The following is a 23821-nucleotide window of genomic DNA, read 5'->3' as shown; positions in this document are numbered from 1 at the left end:
CACACACACACACACACACACACACACACACACACACACATCAGAGACTAAGTAGGTTGGAGAGGTAAAAGAGTAACAGTACATAGAAAAAGGAACACTTTGGGTCGTGCTTCCTCCTCCCCTCCACCCTTCTTGGAAAACACGAGGTCATGGATTTCTCCAATGTTTCTACCTCGTAGTGAAACTTGGAGGATCAAGGCAGTATGTAGGGCCAAGTTTAAACGCTAATATGAACTCAGTAATATTTGTAGTTTTGGAAAATGGCGGTAGGGTGAGATGCAGAGGCGCTTGGAACTAAAGCCAAACCTCTCCATATACCAGATAAAATCCAAAGCATTCTTTCCTGCTGTCAACTGGAAACGACAGAATAAGAACTCCTGGTCGCTGTACTATTTTGTTCTTAGAAAGTGTGCCCTTGGAGCGGCTCAAAGACAGAAGCTCTACTCTAATACTGGGAGAACACGAAGCTGACATTAATTCCTCTACCCATTCCCGTTTCTTTCACTAAAATAACGTGGAACGACAATATTTGTATGCATTGCACAGTGCATAAGGCTCAAAAACGGAAGGGACTTCGGACCATAAACCTTCCTCCCCAGCGCCAGGGACCGAGGTGACACAACAATCCTTATTTACCATACGAAGGGAAGGCGACGGCGCGACCTCACCCGAAGGTCCGTGCGGCAGAGACTACGCCTCCCAGCATGCAGCACGGCCACGTCCCGACGCCGGCGCCATCGGACCGGTGCATGCCGGGAAGTAGAGTTTTTCCGTCTCTGAACGGCCCAGAGACCTTTCCTCTCCCCTCTAACGCCGCTCACACTCTGCAGTCTACAGAGGCCAGGTCAGTAATAGGCACACTCATATTCGTGACTGTTTTAAATCCCAGGTTGGTCGTTCCGCTGCAAAGTAACTTTGGGAGCACGCAAAAAAAAAAGCCCCACAAAACCCCCAACATTCTTTGCAGTCCTACGTTTCCGGTTGGCTTGTTGCCGTGGTAACGAGCACACACAACCACGGCAGCGGTTATGGCAGGGCTGGGCGGTGTGCAGATCCCCGACGGGGAGTTCACCGCGGTCGTGTACCGGCTCATCAGGGATGCCCGCTACGCCGAGGCCGTGCAGCTGCTGGGCGGAGAGCTCCAGCGGAGCCCGAGGAGCCGCGCCGGCCTGTCGCTGCTGGGCTACTGCTACTACCGCCTGCAGGAGTTCGCTCTGGCCGCCGAGTGCTATGAGCAGCTGGGCCAGCTGCACCCGGAGCTGGAGCAGTACCGCCTGTACCAGGCCCAGGCTCTGTACAAGGCCTGCCTTTACCCAGAGGCCACCCGCGTCGCCTTCCTCCTCCTGGACAACCCCGCCTACCACCACGGGGTCCTCCGTCTCCAAGCCGCGATCAAGTACAGCGAGGGCGATCTGCCCGGGGCCAGGAGCCTGGTGGAGCGGCTACTGAGTGAGGAAGGAGAAGACAGCGGGGGCGAGAACGAGCTCGATGGCCAGGTCAACCTGGGCTGTTTGCTCTACAAGGAGGGACATTATGAAGCCGCGTGTTCCAAGTTCTCTGCTGCCTTGCAGGCTTCGGGCTACCGGCCTGACCTTTCCTACAACCTGGCTTTGGCCTATTACAGCAGCCGGCACTACGCCCCGGCGCTGAAGCATATCGCCGACATTATTGAGCGTTGAAAGAATACAGTCACTTATGAATCCAGACAACTAAAAGCTTTGATTTATGAGATTATAGGATGGAATATGTAGTAATGTCTGACAGTAGCCTTATCATAATGGCTTTACATCTGTTTTTCACTCTTTTATCTGTATTTAGCTCTTGGCCTCTTTAGATTTATTACATGTTGAACTTTGTACACTTTAAAATTATAAAAATAACTAATATTTTGTTTTTAAAATCTTCACAAAGTGAAATATAAGAACTTTGACACCTAGAAAGACATGAAAAATTCAAAACTGCATGGGGACACTATTTCTATTAGAAATTGTTAGCACCTATGTTCCGTCTCCTTTGTTATCATTTGTACTTTGTGCATTTTGAAAGTCCCCTGCACAAGGATTATGTTATCCAGGGACTTGGCACTATCAGGCCCAGAACTCAGTAGTTAAGGTATAGGATTTCTAGGCTTTTAATAAGAACCTCAGGGATTGTGTGTCCTATTCTCACAGCCTACCCTCATTATTATATTAATTTTAATGCATACATATTAGATAGCATTTAGGGTGTTTTGTCAGGGTTTTTCAATATAAATGTAATGCTTTATGTAACCAAAATACGTTATAAATGTTTGGTGTTTTTTTTTTTTTCAAACATTCAAGAGTCACCGGGAGATCTTATACCCTTAACAAATTATGGTGCTGTGGTTTAGAGACAACAAACAATTGTCAAAGCAAGAATTTTCCATGGTTTTCTTTTGTTCCATTTGTTAATAATTTGAATACATGAACAAGATATATTTACTGTTTTTTCATAACTGTGCTCTCATTTAACAATGAGGAATAGCAGAGGTATCGTGAGAACTGTTTTCTTAATTCCTTCCTTTGTGTTTGCAATTTAGGATATGTTAATGCTGGAGTTGTTCCTGTGTGGTGGCCTCTCAGGTAAGGAAAAATCTAGACTATTCCCATGACCCCACCAAACTTTTCTCCCACCACCATCACAAATGAAAAGGTCGATTCTGAAACCTCATCTGGTAGATTCATAACACTAGGCCATGCCCACAACCCTTCCAATGAAAACCCCACTCATTCTGCTTAGGCATTTTAATTTTCTGAACCATACAAGAGCTTTACTATTTGTTTCCACACCCCTTTTCTCTCCATAAATCAACCCCAACTCAACCTGACTTAGAGAAAAACAAACTCGCTTGAATTATATGAAATAGCTGATTTTGGAAGTGTTTGAACTACAAAACTAGCATTTTTTTTATGGTTCAACCTAATAGCATTCTACTGAAAGATAGTGAACCCCTGCCATGATGAGATGATGACTTCTTTCCTTCAAGGAGAAATCACTTAGCCACATAGGTACCCAGACAGGGACTCACATAGGTATTCAGCATAAATCCTCTGTAGCATGACCTCCTGGGTGCTCAAATTCTATTAGATCTATCAGAAAATGTGGCTTATTATGAAGTCCAATGGTTTTGAATTTATCACTTTTCATCTAATTATGTAAGCTGATACCATTTACCCCTGACGTTTGAGCCCACACTGGGAGGACAATCAGTGTTTAATGACCTCTTCAGTGCATCCCTTAGCACAATTCCATCACTGGGAAATGTTCTTTAACAACTTTTGTACTAAAAGTGTCGCTGCTGCTTTGTGCAGTAGCTCTGTGCACTCTCAATCTTCATAGCCCCTTAAGATTTGGAAAGTAAATGAACTGAAATCTTATTTTTTAACAGCCATGTTAAAAAAAATTTCTTTTTTGCACATTTCCTCTAAACATTTTTTCTTTAACAAAAAAAAGCATAAAATGTAAGTAATGTTAACCACCCAAAAGCAAATGTTTTCCAGATTCCCTTTTGCAAATAGCCCAGCCTTTATTCAACCACACTTTATTTACCCAGGTGCTGTGTGTTTGTGGTTTGCATGTATGTGTAATTTAGCTTTTCAGAATATAAAAAGCTTTTCAGAACAGTTTTTAACCCCTTGCTGCTGGGCAGTTGGGATTTCCTGGTTAGTAATGCATCAGGAAATCCTGACTGCTCCTACCACTGAGTAAAGGTCAATCGTGGTGGCATTTGTCCCCTTCCTTACACTGGCTCTCCAGAGAGGCACCCACCAGGATTTATAGATTGCTCCCTGGCAACAGCAAAGACTCATGAACCAAGCCTACAAAACTGGCCAGCCGTCAGAGCCCTGGAGGAGACTGGGGAAGGGTCTAACTCCCCAGGCACTTATTATTCTTTATTTTTAGGATATACTTCTTTTAAACTCACCTTCAAAGTACTCACCTCTGCTTACTGATACTAATAGGCAAGTGACTTTATGATGACTTCACATTGCCATTTGAATGAAGGCTTTCATCCCTAAAGCTCTGATGAAAAGCTTTGTTCTATGCTCCTAGAACTTCATGTACTCAGTGCTAAAAGCACTTTTCTTGACAAAAAAAGATTTCCCTATATTTCTCAAGCCTTTGCTCCTTCAGGATTTCTTCATAATATCTGCAGAGTGTATTTTAAAAAGATCAAATATTAAATCCATTATTTCATAACCTTAGTCAACTGATCTCCACACAAATGTTCAGAATATACGCATGTGTTTGTTGTACCCAAGTAGTTATTTCCATTTTCTCAGACATAAACAAAAACTTATTCTGTGCAGAACCACCAAGCAGACTCATTTGATCAGTGACATGACATGCCTACAAAAGGATTCATATTTCTCATGACAGCCCCTCTTTGAATTTGCCCTCAGCTGTGGCATGGATATTGACACTAATGTCATCTGTGAAGGTCAGGTGTAGAGTGGCTAACTCTGACCCATTCATGAGAAGCAGACAACTGGGAATTGGGAAAACTGTGGGGATGGCAGAGATCATCGAGCAATGAGACAGCTGTAATCATAGAAGATGACACTCCCTCCCAAAGGGGTGATAGAGGTATGGCCTCTCAGACCTCAGAGGAGCACCTCAGGTGGAATCCAAACAGAATTGTCAGTGATAGGTTTGGCCTGAGGTTAGAACAATTTGTGTGTTTGTTGAGGGCTATGGGGTAGATGCCCAAGTAAATAAGCTTCTAGTGAGATTAGAAAGGGCAAATGAGAAAAAAAAAATTTTTTTAAAGAAAGGGCAAATGCCTTGGAGGGGAAGTGTTAAGAGAGTAACTTTCTGACCCTTCTGCCCTATAATCCTTGCTTGGGCTCATTTCCACACTGGCATTCGGAGGGTTAGCAGTGCTGGAAGTCTGTTCAGGTAAGCAGAATATGGCTATCTACACTAACTGATTTTAAAAGGATAACATCACCAAAGACAAACCTTTCATTTCTGGTGAACATCAGCATTTTTAAATACAATCTTTGGTCTTATGTTCCTTTGTCTTTTTTTTTTTTTTAATGACTATTGGTGATCTGGAAACATCTGGGAGGTTGTGCTTTCCTGAGGGTATTCTCTGCCACACTGAGCAGCTTCCTAGCAATGGTGTGACTTGCAGTTCACTATCCACCATTCACTAACTGCCTCTTATCCCCTGCTGACCTACCACTGGGACTAATGTGACATTTGGGAGTTTCGTTTCCACTTATTGGGCTATATACCCTTAGTATTAGTTAAACAGCACATTTTGTAATGTGCCAGTAACTCTGGGTTCTTGGTTGTCCAACCACATAATCACCATGACTGTAACCATCAAGTTCTATACTTATACCTTCATTCTAATTATAAAATATATGCAACTTTTTGAGTACCCTAATCCTTCAGCAGCAACCTTAATTCTTAAATTAGCAGTTTTAAGGAACTGTGACTTTCCAAAGAACCTAGATTGGTCTTAGATTATAATAAAACATTTCTTTAATCTTAAATAGTCTTCAGTTTCTAGTCTCTCTACAGGAATATGTATGACTTATAGTAACAGGTTACTCTTACATTTTTAAGTACAGCTCAAAGGAATACAATATTAAAGTTATAAAAATGCAAAGTTATTAAGTCCATCAAACACAGCACTTCCTTTCATGAGTTTCATATTAAATCTATAAAGGCATCAATGCAGGGATTACACATTTACAGAGCATGACAGCATCTGGGACAAAAGGCTTCCTGGTATTTCTATGGCACGTAGTCATGAAGACAGCTGTTTCTCCTCTGTACTTGTGCCCTTCTGTGGAGGGCAATGACTAACAATCTACTTTAAAAAGCAGAAATTCTGTATACATCAGACTTACTACCCAGCACAAGCAGCCTAGAGCAGTGAAGCAGCCAGCACAGAGACTGGATTTTGTCAGACCTGGCTCCATCTCCTGGCAATGCCACTTCCCAGCTACTAACAGTGTGTGTTATTCAACGTCGCTAAATCTCAGTTATTTCACCGGAAAAAAGGGGACGATACCATACATTTCACAGGGTTGTTGTGATAACAGTTAGAACTTCTTGTCTAGGGTTAAGTGCCCAGCAGTGTCTGGCTAATAATGGTTAAATTAAAAAATAAATTATTAATGCAATAATCAATTCTAGGGTAGCGTTTGGCAAAAATACAGAGACTCATCAGAATCACTGAGACTGACTTAGAAGGGAGCTCAGAGTTTTTCATTTTACAAAAGATATTAGGCCCAAATAGGAAAAGTGACTAGTAGTTTGGTAGAGAAAAATGGAGCACCTGCAAAATTTCCAGAATAGATCCCTTTTCTCTGTGTTCTTAGACTCAGAACTCCACCTTCTCCTAAGTTATTTTACAGCTTTACAGTGACAAATTTCAGTCATTTAAAAAAATTATCTTTCCAGATCTAATGTGGACACAATGAGGTACAAAGGATGTGACAGAACTATGCAAGAATGGATTTAGAGGTTGTCCATCAGTCAATACTATGCCCAATCAACAGATCACACAAGAAAATGCAGCACAAGATGAGTTTACGAGTATATTGAAAAAGAAGAGACATGCCCCTGAAGGCAAACACAGGCAAAAGTAAATGTGATGGCAGTTAAAAACTTCATTTGTTTTTCTGATAGGGTAGCACAGGAAATCGGAGCAGCAAGCTTTAGCAAAGGATTTCAGTCTGGCAGCTGGCGATGTTAAATCCAAGTAGACGTCATTTGCATGTTTAATGTTTGGCATAAACGCTGATTCATTGAAAAAAGGCCTATTTGTTGACAAAATGTAAAAATATGAGGTGAACACAAGAGCATGTCAAGTGGAAATGTGCGCTAGCTGAACCCTGAATGCTCTTTCCTGGATGTGTTATTGGCCCTTGTTGTGTGTTGCAGATGCCTGCCATTACTTGGTTGAGAATCCAGGCAGTACATGTCTCAATTCTATTGATGTCCCAAAGCTGGATGGGACAAAAAATACTCTGGGTAAGAGTCAAGATTCTAAAATTTTGAAAATCTGGAACTAAATACAGTAAGATACAAATTTTACTAAGAATAAATATAAGTAATGAGGGTTTAAAAAAGTCAGCCTCAGGGATTAATCTCCAAAATATACAAAATAGCTCATGCAGCTCAATATCAAAAAAACAAATAACCCAATCAAAAAATGGGGGGGGGAAGATCTAAATAGACAGTTCTCCAAAGAAGACCTACAGATGGCCAAAAAACACATTAAAAGATGCTCAACATCACTAATTATCAGAGAAATGCAAATCAAAACTACAATGAGGTATCACCTCACACTGGTCAGAATGGCTATCATCAAAAAATCTACAAACAATAAACGCTGGAGAGGGTGTGGAGAAAAGGGAACCCTCTTGCACTGTTGGTGGGAATGTAAATTGATACAGCCACTATGGAGAACAGCATGGAGGTCCCTTAAAAAACTAAAAACAGAACTACCGTATGACCCAGCAATCCCACTCCTGGGCATATCCCCAGAGAAAACCATAATTCAAAAAGATACATGCAACCCAATGTTCATTGCACGACTATTTACAAGAGCCAGGACATGGAAGCAACCTAAATGTCCATCCACAGAGGAATGGATAAAGAAGATGTGGTACGTACATACAATGGAATATTACTCAGCCATAAAAAGGAACAAAACAGTGCAATTTGCAGAGACGTGGATAGACCCAGAAACTGTCATACAGAGTGAAGAAAGAAAAACAAATATCATATAATTCGCTTATATGTGGAATCTAGAGAAATGGTCCAGATGAACTTATTTGCAAAGCAGAAATAGAGACACAGATGTAGAGAACAAATTTATGAATACCGAGGCGAGGGGGGAAGCTGGGGGTGGGATGAATTGGGAGACTGGGATTGACATATATACCTACTATGTATAAAATAGATAACTAATGAGAACCTACTGTTTAGCACAGGGAACTCTACTCAATGCTTTGTGGTGACTTAAATGGGAAGGAAATCTAAAAAACAGGTGATATATGTATATGTGTAACTGATTCACCTTGCTGTACAACAGAAACTAATACAACATTGTAAAGCAACTATACTCCAATAAAAATGAATATAAAATAAAAAATCAGCCTCCATGGAGATGTGGACAAAATGGCACATGCAGAAAAGACAAACTGTTAAATTCAAGTTCAGTGTGAGATGACAGTGCAATGTCCACTGTCCACCAAAAATGCAAGAGTGACTAAAGAATATTGGAATAAGGAATAAGGGAATCATTGGTCCTATTCTGGAACATTCAGAACTCGACACCTCACTTTAAAAACATCAAAAGGGCACATATGGAGAGAGATTAGGATGATGAAGGGTCTAGAACTGACAGGAGCAACAGGTGACTGAAGAAGATCTGGGGGAATGTGAGCTGTCTTTAAATGCCTGCAGAGCTGCCCTTCAACAGAGCAACTGGGCAATTCTTCATGACTACACAAGACAGAAGTTACGTTAATGGATAGAAGGGGGAAACAGATTTCAGTCTTATAAGTAAAAACCTCTTAATACCAGAAGATTTCAGAAACTGGGAAAAGGCTTGCTGGAAAAGCAGTAAATTCCCATGTGGTCACAGCACATGTTCAGAAAAACTGGTGATCAATTTGTGGTCTGAGGGGTAGGATGGTCAGATACCAATTGTGTTTGGGAAAAAGATGAGATGATTTCTAAGGTTCATTCAGTCTGAGCCTTATATGAGCCCGGCAGAAAACTGCTTTCTTTAACTAACTACAACTAACTTATTATATAAGAGCTAACCTCTTAGTATGGCAAGTTATTATTTAAATGTATCAAGTAAGACTGTGTTCGACAGGTCCAATCTTCAGTTATTTCAGAGCCCAGACAACTACAACCTTCCCTCCAGTGTGGGAGCCACAGGCAGGGACAAAATCAGTATCTGTGCACTTGTCATTCACTACTAGAGAGGCTACTTATGGGAACAGACTGTAAAGATTAGATGGAATCAACATGAAAAAAAGCAACAATTTCCGTAACAATGAATGGTTTTGGTATTGTTTTATTTTTTTCCCAGCACATCTTAAAAATCACACATGGGCATTTGCTTATAGAACAGTACATTCTAGGAAAAGCAGTAAAAGGAGATCCAAACATACACTGAAAGCACAGTATATAGACTATGTGTTGAGCCCTTTGGAAAACAGTATGGCTCAGTCTGAACTGACAAAGCTATGCTGGACTCCCTTAAGAATTTTCCTTCCCACTACATATCCACTTTTAAGACTATTAATGTAAAGAGAAGAACTGTTTGTATGCATTAGTTACAGCAGTATAATGGCTTACATACAAGTGCTTACCCACATGTAGTTCCCAAAAGATGACTACAGTACTGGCAGGAATATGCACTGCCTTAGAGGAAGACTCAGGATAAGATATTATTCAAGTCAAGTTGTATCAGAGCCAAAGTATTTCACAGGCTTAGCGAAAAAGGACAAAAATTAAAAAATATAACCTACACATATTTCTCAGAAGATTTATCATTGTTCAGAAACAGAAATATTCATTATTCTGAAGGCACCATCACACACAAAAAGGACTGACCCCCAACATAAGGAATAGGAACCCACCCCCCTCCCCTCCTCCAGGCTCTGCTCCTCAGGGAGCTGTGTGAGCAAACACCCAAAACATGTAGGGGGTGTCTCCAGGACTGAGTATGCCACATCCACCAACCCACACCTTAGGGCTACTAAGTTGGGACACAAGGAATGAAAATGCAAGAAAGAAAGTACATGTAAATCCCACTGACTGAATAGGTGTATGTGAGAGTACAGGTCCACCACACAATTAGTTAAATATGCTAGAATAGGTGATTGAAACCAACACTGTGGAAAGGATCTTTTGTGTTTCCACACACAACTACTTCATTCCGACGCGTTCTTGAAGAGGAACAGCCTTGAACTGCTACACAAGCTCTGGCCTTTAAAGACTTATCCTCTCCCACTCTTTTTAAATAATGGCTATTTCATGGAAAATAAAAATCCCAACAAGGCACTGTGAGCTTTTGGGGACATTCTTTAAATAGCTCAAAAAATAATTATTTAGAGAAACTTTATACCAGCACAAGCGTTTCATGTCCTTTTTGGATATGTGAACAAGATTGCTTTAGGGGTTAAACAACATGTTTCATAGGGTGCTTACAAAAAACACTGCCAACAATAAGATGCCTTAAAAACATGTATATATGCTGCTTAGAAATCCACACTAAAATCTTTTTTTTCCTTCTCTCTCTCTCTCTCTCTTTCTGATTTGGAAGTTCAGAGTCTTTGAAAAATGCTCTTAATGATACTTAATTGTGTTATTTTTGTTCCTTGTGAAAAAAAAAAAGTATAAAATAATCTCCTTTGGGAACCAAAAAGGAAACCTTTTCATGTTCACAGAACTAAAGTTACTTAATTCTGTGATGGTTCTTTGGCTTCAGTGGTCCTTACTCACGTTTGTTAAGGAATTCTTGTGGTTAGGAGAGCACAAGAGCACTCATTCTTTGAGGATCTTCCAAGGTTCAAATGGGAATGCTTCAGGTTCACAGGAGACTAAACACCTCCTAGGAATATAACATTGATTTAAAATAATTAGAGTAATAAAACCTAGCTAACAATATATTCATCTATAAATCCAAAAGGATTTAGTTAATATTTAGGTTGTACTTGATCATGCTTCATCAATAAAATTATAAAAATTAATTTTGTTTTCAAATCAGAGGAAATATGAAGATGAAAAACTAAAATCGAAAGAAAAACCCAGACGCAAACAGAAGAATGAACAGCTTCACACCCCCTCTGAAGAAAAAAATCTCTTAAACCCAGGTCCATTTTATTAATAATATAAGTTTCTATAATCTGTTGACATTACAGGTAGTTTTTACAGTTAAATTTCACACTAAAGACAAACACTGTTTGCTTTAGGGAGCAGAAAGCTGAGTAACTTACATCCTTCATGTTACACACTGTATTTCAATAGTTTAAAACAATCTTTTACACCTTCTGGATTTCCACATCAATGTACTATATGAAATTAATGAGGATTAAATGTATATATTGACAGGTGGCTCATTTGGGAACGTGAAGCCTTGAGCAAAGGCAAGCTCTCATAAAGCCAAAGGTGATTCTGGATTCTTCAATCCTATCCTGGCACTTGTTATTTTCGGCTTTTCTCCCACCACGAGCTAAACCCTAATTAAAATCGAAATCGCCAAAGATTAAGTGGTAGCAAAAAGCTATTAAAGCTGTCCTTAACTCCTGTCTCAGTGTTTCTTAAAATGTAGACATGCTTTCCACAGAATTCCCCCTTGGCTGCTTCAAGCACCAGCATGTGCAGTTTGTGCATCAATGCATAATAAATGTTTGTGTTCTACGTTTACATAGAATAGATGTTCGACCAAACTCAGCCTATTTGAACAGCCAAGGCTACAGACTTCAGCTTGGGACCACAGGGCTTGTCTGATCAGCTATAGTTAAGAAGTTGCAGCTATAAAAGAATATGACAATGGAAAACCTCTGAAGCCAACATGCAAAAGTCATTTTCAAAACTGCAAGCTAGGACTCAGCAGTTACTAAGAGAATATTCTGAAAAAGAGGTTTTCTTGCAAATCTGTATCTGGTTTAATACACACACTGATGGAAGTTCATCCTTCACTGCATTTTTGTTTTCCAAAATACATCAACACAGCTATGTATACTAGAATGCTTCCAGCTTCATAAACGGCTTTTAAGTAATAGTACTATAGTATGTAAGCATTTAGGAAGAAAACTCCCAATTCCTCAAGAGAGGAAAGAATTTAATCCTCTTTCTTTGTGGTAAAATGCTGGGCACAATAAACATGTGGCTTCTGCAATTCTTACTAAACTAAAAAAGCTCACATTACTTAGCATAACACTAATAAACTCACTTATACACTGTAAAGTGCACCAAACATTAAGGCAGCTGTTTTTCTAGGGGTCAATAAAGCCTGTTCATACTGACTCTAGTATTCAATGCCATTTCTCACTAGCAGCAAGTTCCCATTCCCACTAAAATGTCAACCCAAATGTGACATCATCAAATAAAATATTAGAAATATGACTAATTTAAGAAAGACAAATCGGTGTTATGCAGTTATGCAGCTGAGGCACCTCTCAGAGGTGGATGTGTGGAAGCAGGGAAAGCCTGTCTGATTTACTAAATCAGAGTGAAACAGTACTGATGAGTGTTTATGTGTTTCAAAATGATCCCTGTAGAAATGATTCTAACTACAAAATGTAGTCATCACTACAAAATCAAGGTTGGAGAGTCATGCATGCATGGAAGAAAACAAACGCATAAATCACTAATTTCCATAAGGTTCATGTAGAATAGTGAACAATTTCAGGTGTTACATTTCCTAATTCTGAGGTTATTGAAATCTGAACTCCCTAGGAAAGAACGTTATAACAATCACGTGCAAAGGAATGGATCTGCTTATGAATCTGTAAGTTTTATTTTTAAAAAATTACTCAGAAACATGTATACACTCCAGTGAGATATTAGTATCGTAATAAATTTTACATTTTGATCACCAATTAGAGAAATTACTTTCATGAATAGATGCATTTCATAAAGCTGAGATTTTTATAATTTGAGAAGCAAGTGTAATTTCCTCATCAAGTATCTAACTATTTCAAATATCAAGGGCTTGAAGCAAAGATCTGCTGGAAATTTTATAATTAAAAATAAATCACCAATGAAGAGAGGCAGCTTCTAATAAATAAATATTTAGTTTTTGTTGTTAAACTAATGTTTCATTTTGATTTGCTTACAGATTTTAAGTTTATTAGTTTGAGGCCAATTTTATTTGTTAAAAATTATTTATCATTTTGAAGTCTTAAAAATATCATTTTGTGAATCAATTTTAGATTTTCTGGTTAAGGCTACTTCAGATATAAAAGGTATCAAACTGCCCAAAAATACTTTGGAGCTGTTGCTACATAGACAGTGTGTCCTTTTAAAGGATAGTCTGCATTTTGACTCATATTAGCTGATCAAATATTAATTCTAAAAAAATTATCAAAAGTTAGGTACTACATTAAGAAAATAATCTGTCTCAAAATGTGAACCATGAACCTTGACAGACAGTGATTCAAAGTAATCATTTCATTTATTTTAATATCCAGGTTTGAATGTAAAAATGTTCGCTAAATGTGGTTAACGTTCTCCCTATTGTTTAAGAAATATGATATTTCAAACTTTTGATTATGGTATGTGTATTAATACATTATATTTTTAAATTTAGGTTAAACCAGTAATTCAAAAAAGGCATTAAACCATTATTAAAAACTAAATTGAAACTTTACTTTTATATGGAAATTTATCATGTTGTTTGGGTTAATTTTTTTTTAAAAGGTTTTTTGTCATTGAAACTGTTGAGGTTTTCAAATTCAGTAGCTGAATGATGACTGTGTTTCTTTAGCCAAAACAGTTCTTTGAACTGGAGACATTCAGTGTAAGAAGTCTTCCCTCTTCTGCTCCTGTTGTAGCTTCTTCTGCATCTCAGCAACAAGAATGTGAAATGAGAAACATTAGAACTCTAAGTTGAATAAAGACATTCCTTTCATGGTAAACCTGTTCTTCACAAACAATGAGTGATAAGTCAGCTTTTCTTATAAAACATATTATGAATGAATTAGGATATAACAATATGTTATCTCAGTGATAAAAATACAACTCATACCTCAGTAGAAACAGAAACATGGAGAACAAAAACATGTCCCCTGACAGAATAAAGCATACTAATGATTTAAGGTTTTATAACTGTATACTAATTTCAAAGAAAAATGTAGGCCAAGCACCTTACAGAACTGAAGGCATCCTAAATAAGAGGTTGCCTATATTCTTTCATGGGTATTCTCCCTTAATGACCTATTCACACTAGAATGCACTCTTAAAAAAACATACATGTATATCACTCCTCAGTGGAATCCTTCCCTAGATAGCTGCTTCCCAGAAATGTTCTTTTAAAAAAGAGGCTAGAGAAACAACAGATGACACCAAAATCTGGCTTTGTTCCTAAGAAGAAGCATCAATACAAAACAGCTGGCAGCATCTTCTTCTGAAATTAACCACTGGCAGCCTTGTGCTGCCTGACTGAAATTTGAAATGACAACCAGTTGGCTGTAAACTGATACACCTACAATGAGAGAGATTTAGGAATACCATCTGTCAATCCATAGATGTAGAAACAAAACAAACTACAGAATGAAACAAACTTATTTTAAACCAACAAACAAAGGTAGCTGAAATAAAGTCCATGATATATCTGATTACTGGTATAACCATAGTTAAAAGACTTAAAAAAAAAGTGACATTTTTCTTAACAATAGTAATGGATTTATAAAAGGTTTCTGTTTCCAAAGATGTTATTGGGGTCCACATATTCCTTGACAGACTTCAGCATCCCAAAGCCGACATCAGAGATACTTTCCTTTAGCCACTGCTTCCGTAACTTGCCCACTGGAAAAACAAAATCAAAAATGCTTCAATATACACTATGATGCTGGGAACCAATCAATCTTATGACGATGAATGAACAAACACTGTGTGATAAATGCTTTTATTCAAAAATGAGAAATGTTTTGCTGTATTTGATTTATTGAGCCCACCAGACTATCAAGCTCATTAAGCTCAGTGTACTCCCACGGGAGCCTGTGCTCCACAGTGTCTCCTTTCTTTGTAAACTGTAAAATGGAGATGAAGGGAGCCTGCACTGAGATTATGGCCCATTTTACAAATAACAAAATGAGAAAAACATGCATTTCAAAAGAACCCGCCTCCTGTCTTTACCAGAACATGCCAAAGTTTCAGAGAAAATAAAGTTAACTAAAGAAAACATATCCAGATGAATTTGCTGGGTATACTACAGCAAAAATTGACAAGCTATATATCCATAAAATACTTTGAGAACAAAAGCTTTTAAAAAATTGAGAAAATCTGAACTTTGGGCTTAAGAAAAAAATCTGGTTATGAGCTCCCATTTGCATTTTCTTTTCATATGACTTTAAAATAAATTTGCATGTTCAAATAATTGTTATTTTCTTCCTATCATTTTTCCAGAATTAGAGTCTTTTTAGGCACTAAATAAATCAAATACCTAAACCATCTTAAATTTAATTATCTGCTTTTATACACTGTATCATGTTCCCCTTCTTTGTTTCTAAGTCTTGCTAATTTATTCTGAGAATAACGAATATAATCGTTAGCAGCATAAATTATATTTTAAAAGGCATTCAACGAAAATGTAACCTTTTCTAAGCAGAACTTTTATAAGAAAGGATATGTACTTAATCTATAAAAGAATTCTGAAATGTCAATTTGCTTTGGCATTAAAAAGCAAAGCAGGATGCTGATTTATCTATGGGAAAATGGATAAATCTTATTTACGGGTAGGATTATTTGTGGTTAGTACTTTTCAAATGTATTATTGTAATAATTGAATCAAATGGTCATTTTCCACAAATGTTCATTAATGATCCAAAGTCATCAGCAGCGATTTAATTGGCCAACTAAAATGGGAAGCCTTCTTTCATTAAAGTATTCAGCCTGTCATTCTAAAATGCACTCTCATTTATCAAGCTTCAGTGATCCACCACAGCATCTCCCTTTTGGAAAACTTAAATACCATTTTAAGCTCAACTCAAACCGTCTTTTGTGTCCAGTACTCCAGGAAACCACCAGTTGTCATTAAAATAATAAATAGCATGACATTCTCAGAAAGCAAAATATTTCTGCTTGGCTTCTAGAAATAAAGAAGCATTGCTGGTATTAAGATGAGGAAAAATGCTCTACAGCAGGAAAAAGAAATCTTAAATTCAAAAGAAAAATTCTGTTTAAAAGAGCTCTAAAACCAGAAGCCAAACAGTACAAACTGCTATTCATGCAATCTCTACCACCTAAAAGATGTTCTACCAGGTCCTCCTACTATCTCCCTAAGGGACAACTCACCACAATGCCTCAGCCTTAGTTTTCTCATATGCAAAGGGATTAGAAGCTACCGAATCTTTTCACTCCAAATATCCTACGATTTTTGCACTTAGAAAAAGTTACAAATCAGTTATTTCCAGATTTGCTCCAAGGTATTAAAAGAAAAAAAAAAAAAAACTACTCTGTGAATGGTAGAAGTGGCATTATTATAAGCTACCAACACTGAGGCAACTCAAGAGAGTGGGATGAAAAGGAGTCAATGCCAGTCTTCACTGTTATCTGTAATATAGTTTCACTGAATGTGTCCTGTGGTTATGGATGTAATTGTCCTGAAAAGACTGCAAACAACTGCTCCGACAAGATGGAGCACATTAGAACCTCAGCAGGATGCCCAACAGCTAGCTCGTCTGCCTCGTTTTACACCTCTAGTAATAATCCAATTCCACAAGGAGCTGAACCATCCTCTGAGAAGCCACCCAACAGCCACTGCATATTTAATGAAGTCGCTCACCAAGCGCTGGAAAACAGAAGGTGCTTGAAGTGCATCATTAGTTCTGTCAGAAGGATAATTTACACATCTATCTTGTCAAATTTTCTATGGTTTATACTTTTACAATAATCAATCTAACATACATTTGATTAGTGAACTAGAAAGTTAAAAAAATAAAAGGCAGTACAGGCAGCATAGCTGTGGCCCCTCAAAAACATATCTGATAAAATAATTTAACCCCTTGATGGCCTGATGGCAGAGGTCTGTAAGCTTCTTCTGTTAGTGATAACAGAATTTGAACTGAGGTCAGAAATCACAGTTTATGCAATTAAAGGGACTAGAAATCTTTTTGGATTTGCTTAACAATTTAAGTCAACTACATTACAGGATAAATGTACACAGAGAAAAGAGAGTTTAAGTAAAAACGCTTAATAAGCGTTTATAATAAGAGATTATTGGAAATAGTCTTCATAAAATTCTAGAGAACCTTCTCTGGCTGCCTCAGATGAATTGATAAATTAAAAAAACAACAATGAAACATCAAAGGCCCTAATCCCAAAGATGGGATCATACTTCAAAGTAGAAGACTTTTATTCTAGAGTTAAACAACAACAATAATAATGCCATTTGTACAATCTTTATTTGCACTGCTAGGCATTTTAGAAATTAGCTTATTATACTGATCTGGACATGTGTAACACACATGTGTACACAACTATATAGCAGCTGCTTACATATCTGTAGACTCATTTTCAGAAAAGGAAGCATGCCATACTAAAGGGGAGAATGGATGGAGGAAAACAGCAAATAACAGGTGGCCAAAGACTACTTCAACATTCCTTGTATGTACAGTTATCCATGAAAAGTCATGTGTACCTTCATACCACATGAAGCTTATTCCTCTTTCCAGACCTGGATTACCTGATGTGGGGTATTCATGACTACTGACTCAGCTACACTCCTGTGACTTCTGACCCTCTAGAAGTGTAAACCTAGCTTGAGAGCCAACACTAGAGCTACAAAAAGCCAAATCCACCATTTCTGAAAATAAGAGAGACCCCGTATTCCATAATTCTCATTTTTTCTACATATTCAATGCTCAAAATACTTAAGCCAGGTATTTAAGAGTCTTAGATGTATTTTTAAAGGTACAAAAATCATAGGCCAGCCAAATACAGAAAACTAATGGAGGAAATTCTTTGTCTGCTTAAATTAAAAGTGGAGTTCACTTTTTTACAATTTAATTTCTTATACTGTATATACAGACAGAATAAAATAAGTATTTTGTGTTTTTTCCATAATATACAGTACATTTAAAAATTATACTTTGGGGACTTCCCTGGCGGTCCAGTGGTTAAGACTTCGCCTTCCAATGCAGGGGGTGTGGTTTGATCCCTGGTTGGGCAACTAAGATCCCACATGCCTTGCGGCCAAAAAGCCAAAACATAAAACAGAAGCAATAGTGTAACAAATTCAGTAAAGACTTAAAAAATGGTCCACATCAAAAAAAAATCTTAAAAAGAAATTATACTTTGGAACAGAGAAAATAGAAGCTTTTTGAAATCACAGGCTCAACAGTCCCCTTTGGATGTTAACAGCTCCAAGAAATAATACATTTTGTGGGAAGATCAACAGCAAAGAATGAACAGACATGTATATAAGAGGGATGGGTAATGGGAGTCTTGTGTGTGGAAAATGTGAACATGTTGGCCAGCCTAGCCCCCAAAAATTATCTGGAACTAATCTTTGTGGTCTAAGGGACTGAAGACTTAGCAGAAACTACCTAATAATCTCATCTTAAAAGGGACACATCTAGGGTCTGCTAGCCAGAGTTCTTTTTAGCTAAATTAAAAACTCTCTGAATTATGAATTTGATTACAAGGCTGGAAAGACTTATTATACACTTATTTAAAAAACAAATCATGGGCTTCCCTGGTGGCACAGTGGTTAAGAATCCGCCTGCCAATGCAGGGGATATGGATTCGAGCCCTGGTCTGGGAAGATCCCACATGCCACGGAGTAGCTAAGCCTGTGCAGCACAACTACTAAGGCTGTGCTCTAGAGCCCGTGCTCCGCAACAAGAGAAGCCACTGCAATGAGAAGCCTGCACACCGCAACGAAGAGTAGCCCCCACTCACTGCAACTAGAGAAAGCCCACACACAACAACGAAGACCCAACTCATCTACAAATAAAAATAAATAAAATGAATTTATAAAAAAAATTAAAAACAAATTATGAAATGGGCTGTACGTTTAGAAGATTACTGAAGCTGAAGCTCAGAAGGAGAATTTAGCCAAAGTTAAAAGCACCTAACCGTTATTGAAATAACGGTGTTTTGAAAGTTCTACTTTGGGCATCCTGGATACCTTTTTAACACTATTCTACAGGTCAGATTTAAAAAAGAAAATCTAGATTTAGTTTCTTGTATGAGTGATCTGAGCACTGACTTTGTATTTCAAGATTTAATTAACCCAACTAAACTACTGGTGGATTATCTAAGGAACTAGCGCTAAAGGGACACCAACCTCTTGTCAGATGAGATTCTGGCCCCATGTAACTTGATCTGTACTGATGAGAACAGAGAAGGACAATGGACAATTTCCACTCTTTCTGGTATCTGGTGATCTGACTATGATGATGTTTCTTTGGGAGGGAGTGGCGTGGGGTAGAACATTCAACCTGAAAAGAGGGTTTAGTTGTCCATCTGTTTGTGCTATAAGGCACTTGTGTGTGGGGTAGAGCGTTCAACCTGCAAAGAGGATTTAGTTGTCCGTCAGTTTGTGCTCTAAGGCATCTGTGTGTGTGTGTTTGGCTTCGGTGGAGGTACATGCTGAAGCCAACAGCGTTTCCAGCTGAGGGATGTGAATACCCAGCTTTTAAAGACACATGAGATGGGACTATGACTACCGCAGAGTCTAATTTAATGCTTAGTGGATACTTAAAGTCACGTTTGATTTATTAAGTCATCTGACATATTTTCTACTACTAATGAAACTTCTGACATCAAGATGAAAGATTCATAGATAATTAAAATCTGGTATTATACGATTTTTCTCTTGTTAAATATTTTTATGTCAGTTTTCTTTATGCTAAGGTTTTATCTGTGCAGTTTATATAGCAGCTCTAAGATCTTACAGATCCTTGAATAGGTCTTTAGAGATGATGAAACAGAAAAAAACGCCTGAATTATCAAGGTAATAACAGATCACAAGAGCTGGATTCAATCTGTCTTCAGCAATCAAGTGCTAATTCTGCTAACATCCCCAAAAGATGGCTTGACACGCCCAAAGTTTAAACCAAGTGGCAATTAATGCCTATACAACAGAGCTGAAAGCAAGTAAACGGCCAAATAACATGAAATAGATAAGGACAGTCAACATCATATGCTCCTTGAAGACTAGGGCCATGTTTTATTCATTTTTGTAGTCCTGTTACATAATATAGTGTATGTCACACAGTAAGAATTCAAAAAATGTTAGTTAAAAAATAAATGTTGAACCACAGTTATCTGTAAGCCATTTTAGATAAGATGTAGGGATGCAAATATCCAGGGAAAGGCAATCTGGGTTTCCTTAATTTCCTTTGGTTTTATCTGTCTTGCATTCCCTATATTCTGACACTGTTTCTTGGATATACTCAGAGCTATTCTATATTAACTAAGATAGGAGAAGGTATGTCACAGAACCTAACTCTCTTTTCCTTCAAATCTCTAGGAGCCTTTGGAGTATACCAATAGCTCTCAACAGAGGCAATTCTGCACCCTAAGGGACACTAAGCAATGTATAGAGAAGTTTTTGGTTGCCATAACTGGGGCGATGTTACCAGCATCTAGTGGGCAGGGGCCAGGGATGCTGCTAAACATACTACAATGCACAGGACGGCCCCCACACAAAGAATCTAGTAAAAAATGTCAACAGTGACAAGACCAAGAAATCTCGGACTATATGTTTCCAAAGGTCTGTCTCCTAGGAACCCAAACAATTTCCATAAAAGCAACATATCTTCACTGCTACAACCAACTGGATTAGCAGTGAATGGCTTTTACTATAGCAAGATGACCTTGTTCTAAATTTGAGGCTACTGACCAAACTGAAAGAAATTCTGGAAAAAGTGGTAGACAGAAGTTATACTCTGAGAAAACCTACCATTAATGACAAATGCTAGTTTATTTCAGAACTTAACTCCTAAAGACTTGAATCTAATATCTACTGAAAAAAACTTTTAAGCCATATTTGTGGGCCATTTTCCCAGCCAATGTGTGAAAATATATATGAAGTAAAGCTTCACAGCACTGTCTGGTAGAACTTCCTGTGTCGATAGAAATGTTCTGTATCTGCGGTATTTAACACAGTAGCCCCTAGCCACATGTGGATATCAAGCACTTGAAAGGTGGCTACTGCAAATGAGGAAATACATTTTTATTTCATTTTAATTAATTTAAATTTAAATAGCCACAAGTACTCTAGTGGTTTCTATGTTAGACACCAAAGACAGAACATTAAAAATTAACTTTACCTAAAGTTACTTTTAACAGATCTTACACTTGAAAATATCTATTAGGATTAACTGTCTGCTAATCACCTGAAACTGACTATAAAAAGTTAATTATTCTGTAACAATATAATAATGTAGTAGAGGTATTCTGAGACTAACATCTAGCACTTAGAAGAGTCTTGGTCATAAAATTGCTAGGGAGAAAAAGTTCTCTTTAGAGGTCCAAAGAGAAGTGGTATTATCCAAGCCACCTACTCTCTCCTAGTGGCTGAGAAAATACACCTGAAGCTGGAAGTTACTACAGGTATATATAGCACAAGGTAAGAGATGGCAAACACAACGTTGTCCCTGCCCTTTGTCTGGGACTGGGCATCTATAATTGCAAGGGTAGGAAGGAGCAGGGAACAATACATTCTTACAACAGATTTTCTGTCAGCTCTCAAATCTGTTCATCCTATGACATAGCTGAAATAGTTAAATGCTCAGTCATGGATTAAATTGGCTTTTACAGTCTGGTCTTAGAATCTCACTATTTACAACATTGCTTCAGTGGAAAAATATTATAATCAACTTTAAGTTTTGTGAGAAAAAGCCAATAACAAAGAAGAAACTGAAGGAAAAAAAATTAAGAGTAAAACAAACTTTCTGCTACCTTATGGTAATCTGATAAAGATTCAATATTGGAAAGGCTATACTCATCTGGTAGCTATCAAAAGACCAAAATCACAACCAGCATATTGACACTGATATAGTCAAGATACAGAACATTTCCATCCCCACAAGGATCCTTGTGTTGCCTATTTATAGTCATCCCCGCCCCACACCCAACTCCTGGAAACCACCAATCTGTTCTCTATTTCTCTAATTTTGTCATTTCAGATATGTTATAGAAATACTATCACACAGAATGCAACCTTTCAGAATTGGCTTTTTTTCACTCAGCATAATTTCCTGGAGATTCATCCAAGCTGCTGCATGCGTTGATGGTTCGTTTCCCCTTACTGCTGAGTCGTATTCCATGGTATAGACGTACCACAGTTTAGCCATTTAATGGTTGAAGGACACCTGAGCTTACTCCAGTTTGGGACTACTATGAGTAAATCTGCTCTGAATATACATATACAGGTTTATGTTTTCAATTCTCTGGTATAAATGCCCAAGAGTATAATTGTTGGGTTGAATGGCAGTTACATGTTTGATTTTATAAGAAACTGCCAACTGTTTTTACAGAATGACTGTACCACGTTATGTTCCAACCAGTAATGTATGATTGATCTAATTTCTCTACATCCTTGCCAGCATGACACTGCCACTATTTTTTTATTTTAGCTTTCTGATAGGTGTATAGTGGTTTCTCTTGTGGTTTTAATTTGCATTTCCCTAATGGTTACTGATGTTGAACATCTTTTCATGTAATTATTTGTCATTTGTATATCCTCTTCAGTGAAATGATTCTTTATGTCTTTTGCCCAGTTTCTAATTGAATTGTTTGTATTTTACTATTGAGCTTTGAGAGTTCTTTATATATTATAGATATAGGTCTTTTATTGGATATGTGGTTTGCACATATTTTCTTACTCTGTAGCCTAACTTTTCATCCTCTTAGCAGTCTTTCACAGAGCAAACATTTTTAATTTTGATGAGATCCAATTTATCAATTTTTCCTGTAATGGATTGTACTCTGGGGGAACAGTCTGAGAACTCTTTGCCCAACTCTAGATCTTGAATATTTTGTCTTATTTTTTTTCTAAAAGTTTTATTATTTTATGTTTTACATTTAAGTATATTATGTGTTGAGTTAATTTTGGCATAAGGTGTGAGGTTCAGATCAAGGTTCTTTTTTTTTTTTTTTTTTAACCTATCAATGTCCAATTGTTCCAGCACCATTTGGTGAAAAAGCTATATACTTCCTCCACTGGACTGCTTTATACCTTTGTCAAAATTGGTTGGACATATTCGTGTGGATCTATTTCTGAGCTCTCTATTCTGTTCCATTGATCAATATGTCACTCCTCCAATACCACACAGTCTTGATGACTGTATATTATAAGTCTTGAAATCAGGTAAATTGATTCCTATGACTCTGTTCTTTTTTCAGAATTGTTTTAGCCATCTAGTTCCTTTGCCTTACCATATAAATTTGAGAATAATCTTTTCTACATCTACTAAAAATCTTTCTGAAATTTTGAAAGCAATTGTATTAAATAGGTAGATCAATCTAGGGAGAACTGACATCTTTATACCATGTCGTTTTCTACCAATCCGTGAACACATCTCTCCATTTATTTAGGTCTTTGATTTTTTTCATCAGCATTGTTATTTTCAGAACACAGATCCTGTATATATTTTATTAGATTTATGCATAGGCATGTACATATTTTGTTAATTTAAATGTCTAATTTGGAGCATATGTAAATGGTACTTGCATTTTAAATCTCAGTTTCTATATGCTTGTTGTTAATATATAGAAATGCAATTGATCTTGGTGTGTGCTCTTGTATTCTGCGATCTTGCTGATCTTGTTCTAGTAGATTTTTTAGGGTGGGGGGCAGATTTTCTACAAAGACAATCATGTCATCTATAAACAGGAATAGTTTCATTCATCCTTTCCAATCTGTATGTCTTTTATTTCACACTATAGGTTTTTAACAAAGCCGATCTTTTGCTCATTATTTTGAGTAGTCTCTTTTTACTTTTAAAGTTCCTGATACTATTGGATTATGTTAAGACCACAAAAACTGTTAAGAGCAGCTACCCCATAATTATTCTCTGAACAATAGGAAATAATTTTGGTTAGGTAAAGACATCAATATTTAAACTAAGACTGGTTA

The 23821-nt window shown here is 37.5% G+C and overlaps 1 protein-coding gene and 1 long non-coding RNA gene across 2 annotated transcripts in view; one reads left to right on the top strand and one right to left on the bottom strand.

Annotated features, from left to right (window-relative positions):
• Positions 1 to 800: 800 nt before the first annotated feature.
• LOC112391516 (uncharacterized) lies at positions 801 to 22337 on the top strand. The gene is made up of 3 exons (XR_003001503.1): positions 801 to 844; positions 2561 to 2603; positions 21870 to 22337. It is a non-coding gene; the product is annotated as an uncharacterized LOC112391516 (long non-coding RNA).
• AGPS (alkylglycerone phosphate synthase) overlaps positions 10855 to 23821 on the bottom strand; it is a 132731-nt gene continuing 119764 nt past the window's right edge. The window contains exon 20 of the mRNA XM_024732873.1: positions 10855 to 14538. Within this exon, the coding sequence (XP_024588641.1) occupies positions 14417 to 14538 (122 nt within the window). The 3' untranslated portion in view covers positions 10855 to 14416. The remainder of the gene's footprint in view (positions 14539 to 23821) is intronic.

This window comes from Neophocaena asiaeorientalis, unplaced genomic scaffold, assembly GCF_003031525.2.
Source record: "Neophocaena asiaeorientalis asiaeorientalis breed wild unplaced genomic scaffold, Neophocaena_asiaeorientalis_V1.1 scaffold96, whole genome shotgun sequence".
NCBI lineage: Eukaryota > Metazoa > Chordata > Mammalia > Artiodactyla > Phocoenidae > Neophocaena > Neophocaena asiaeorientalis.
This window is presented reverse-complemented; position numbering and strand designations above follow the sequence as displayed.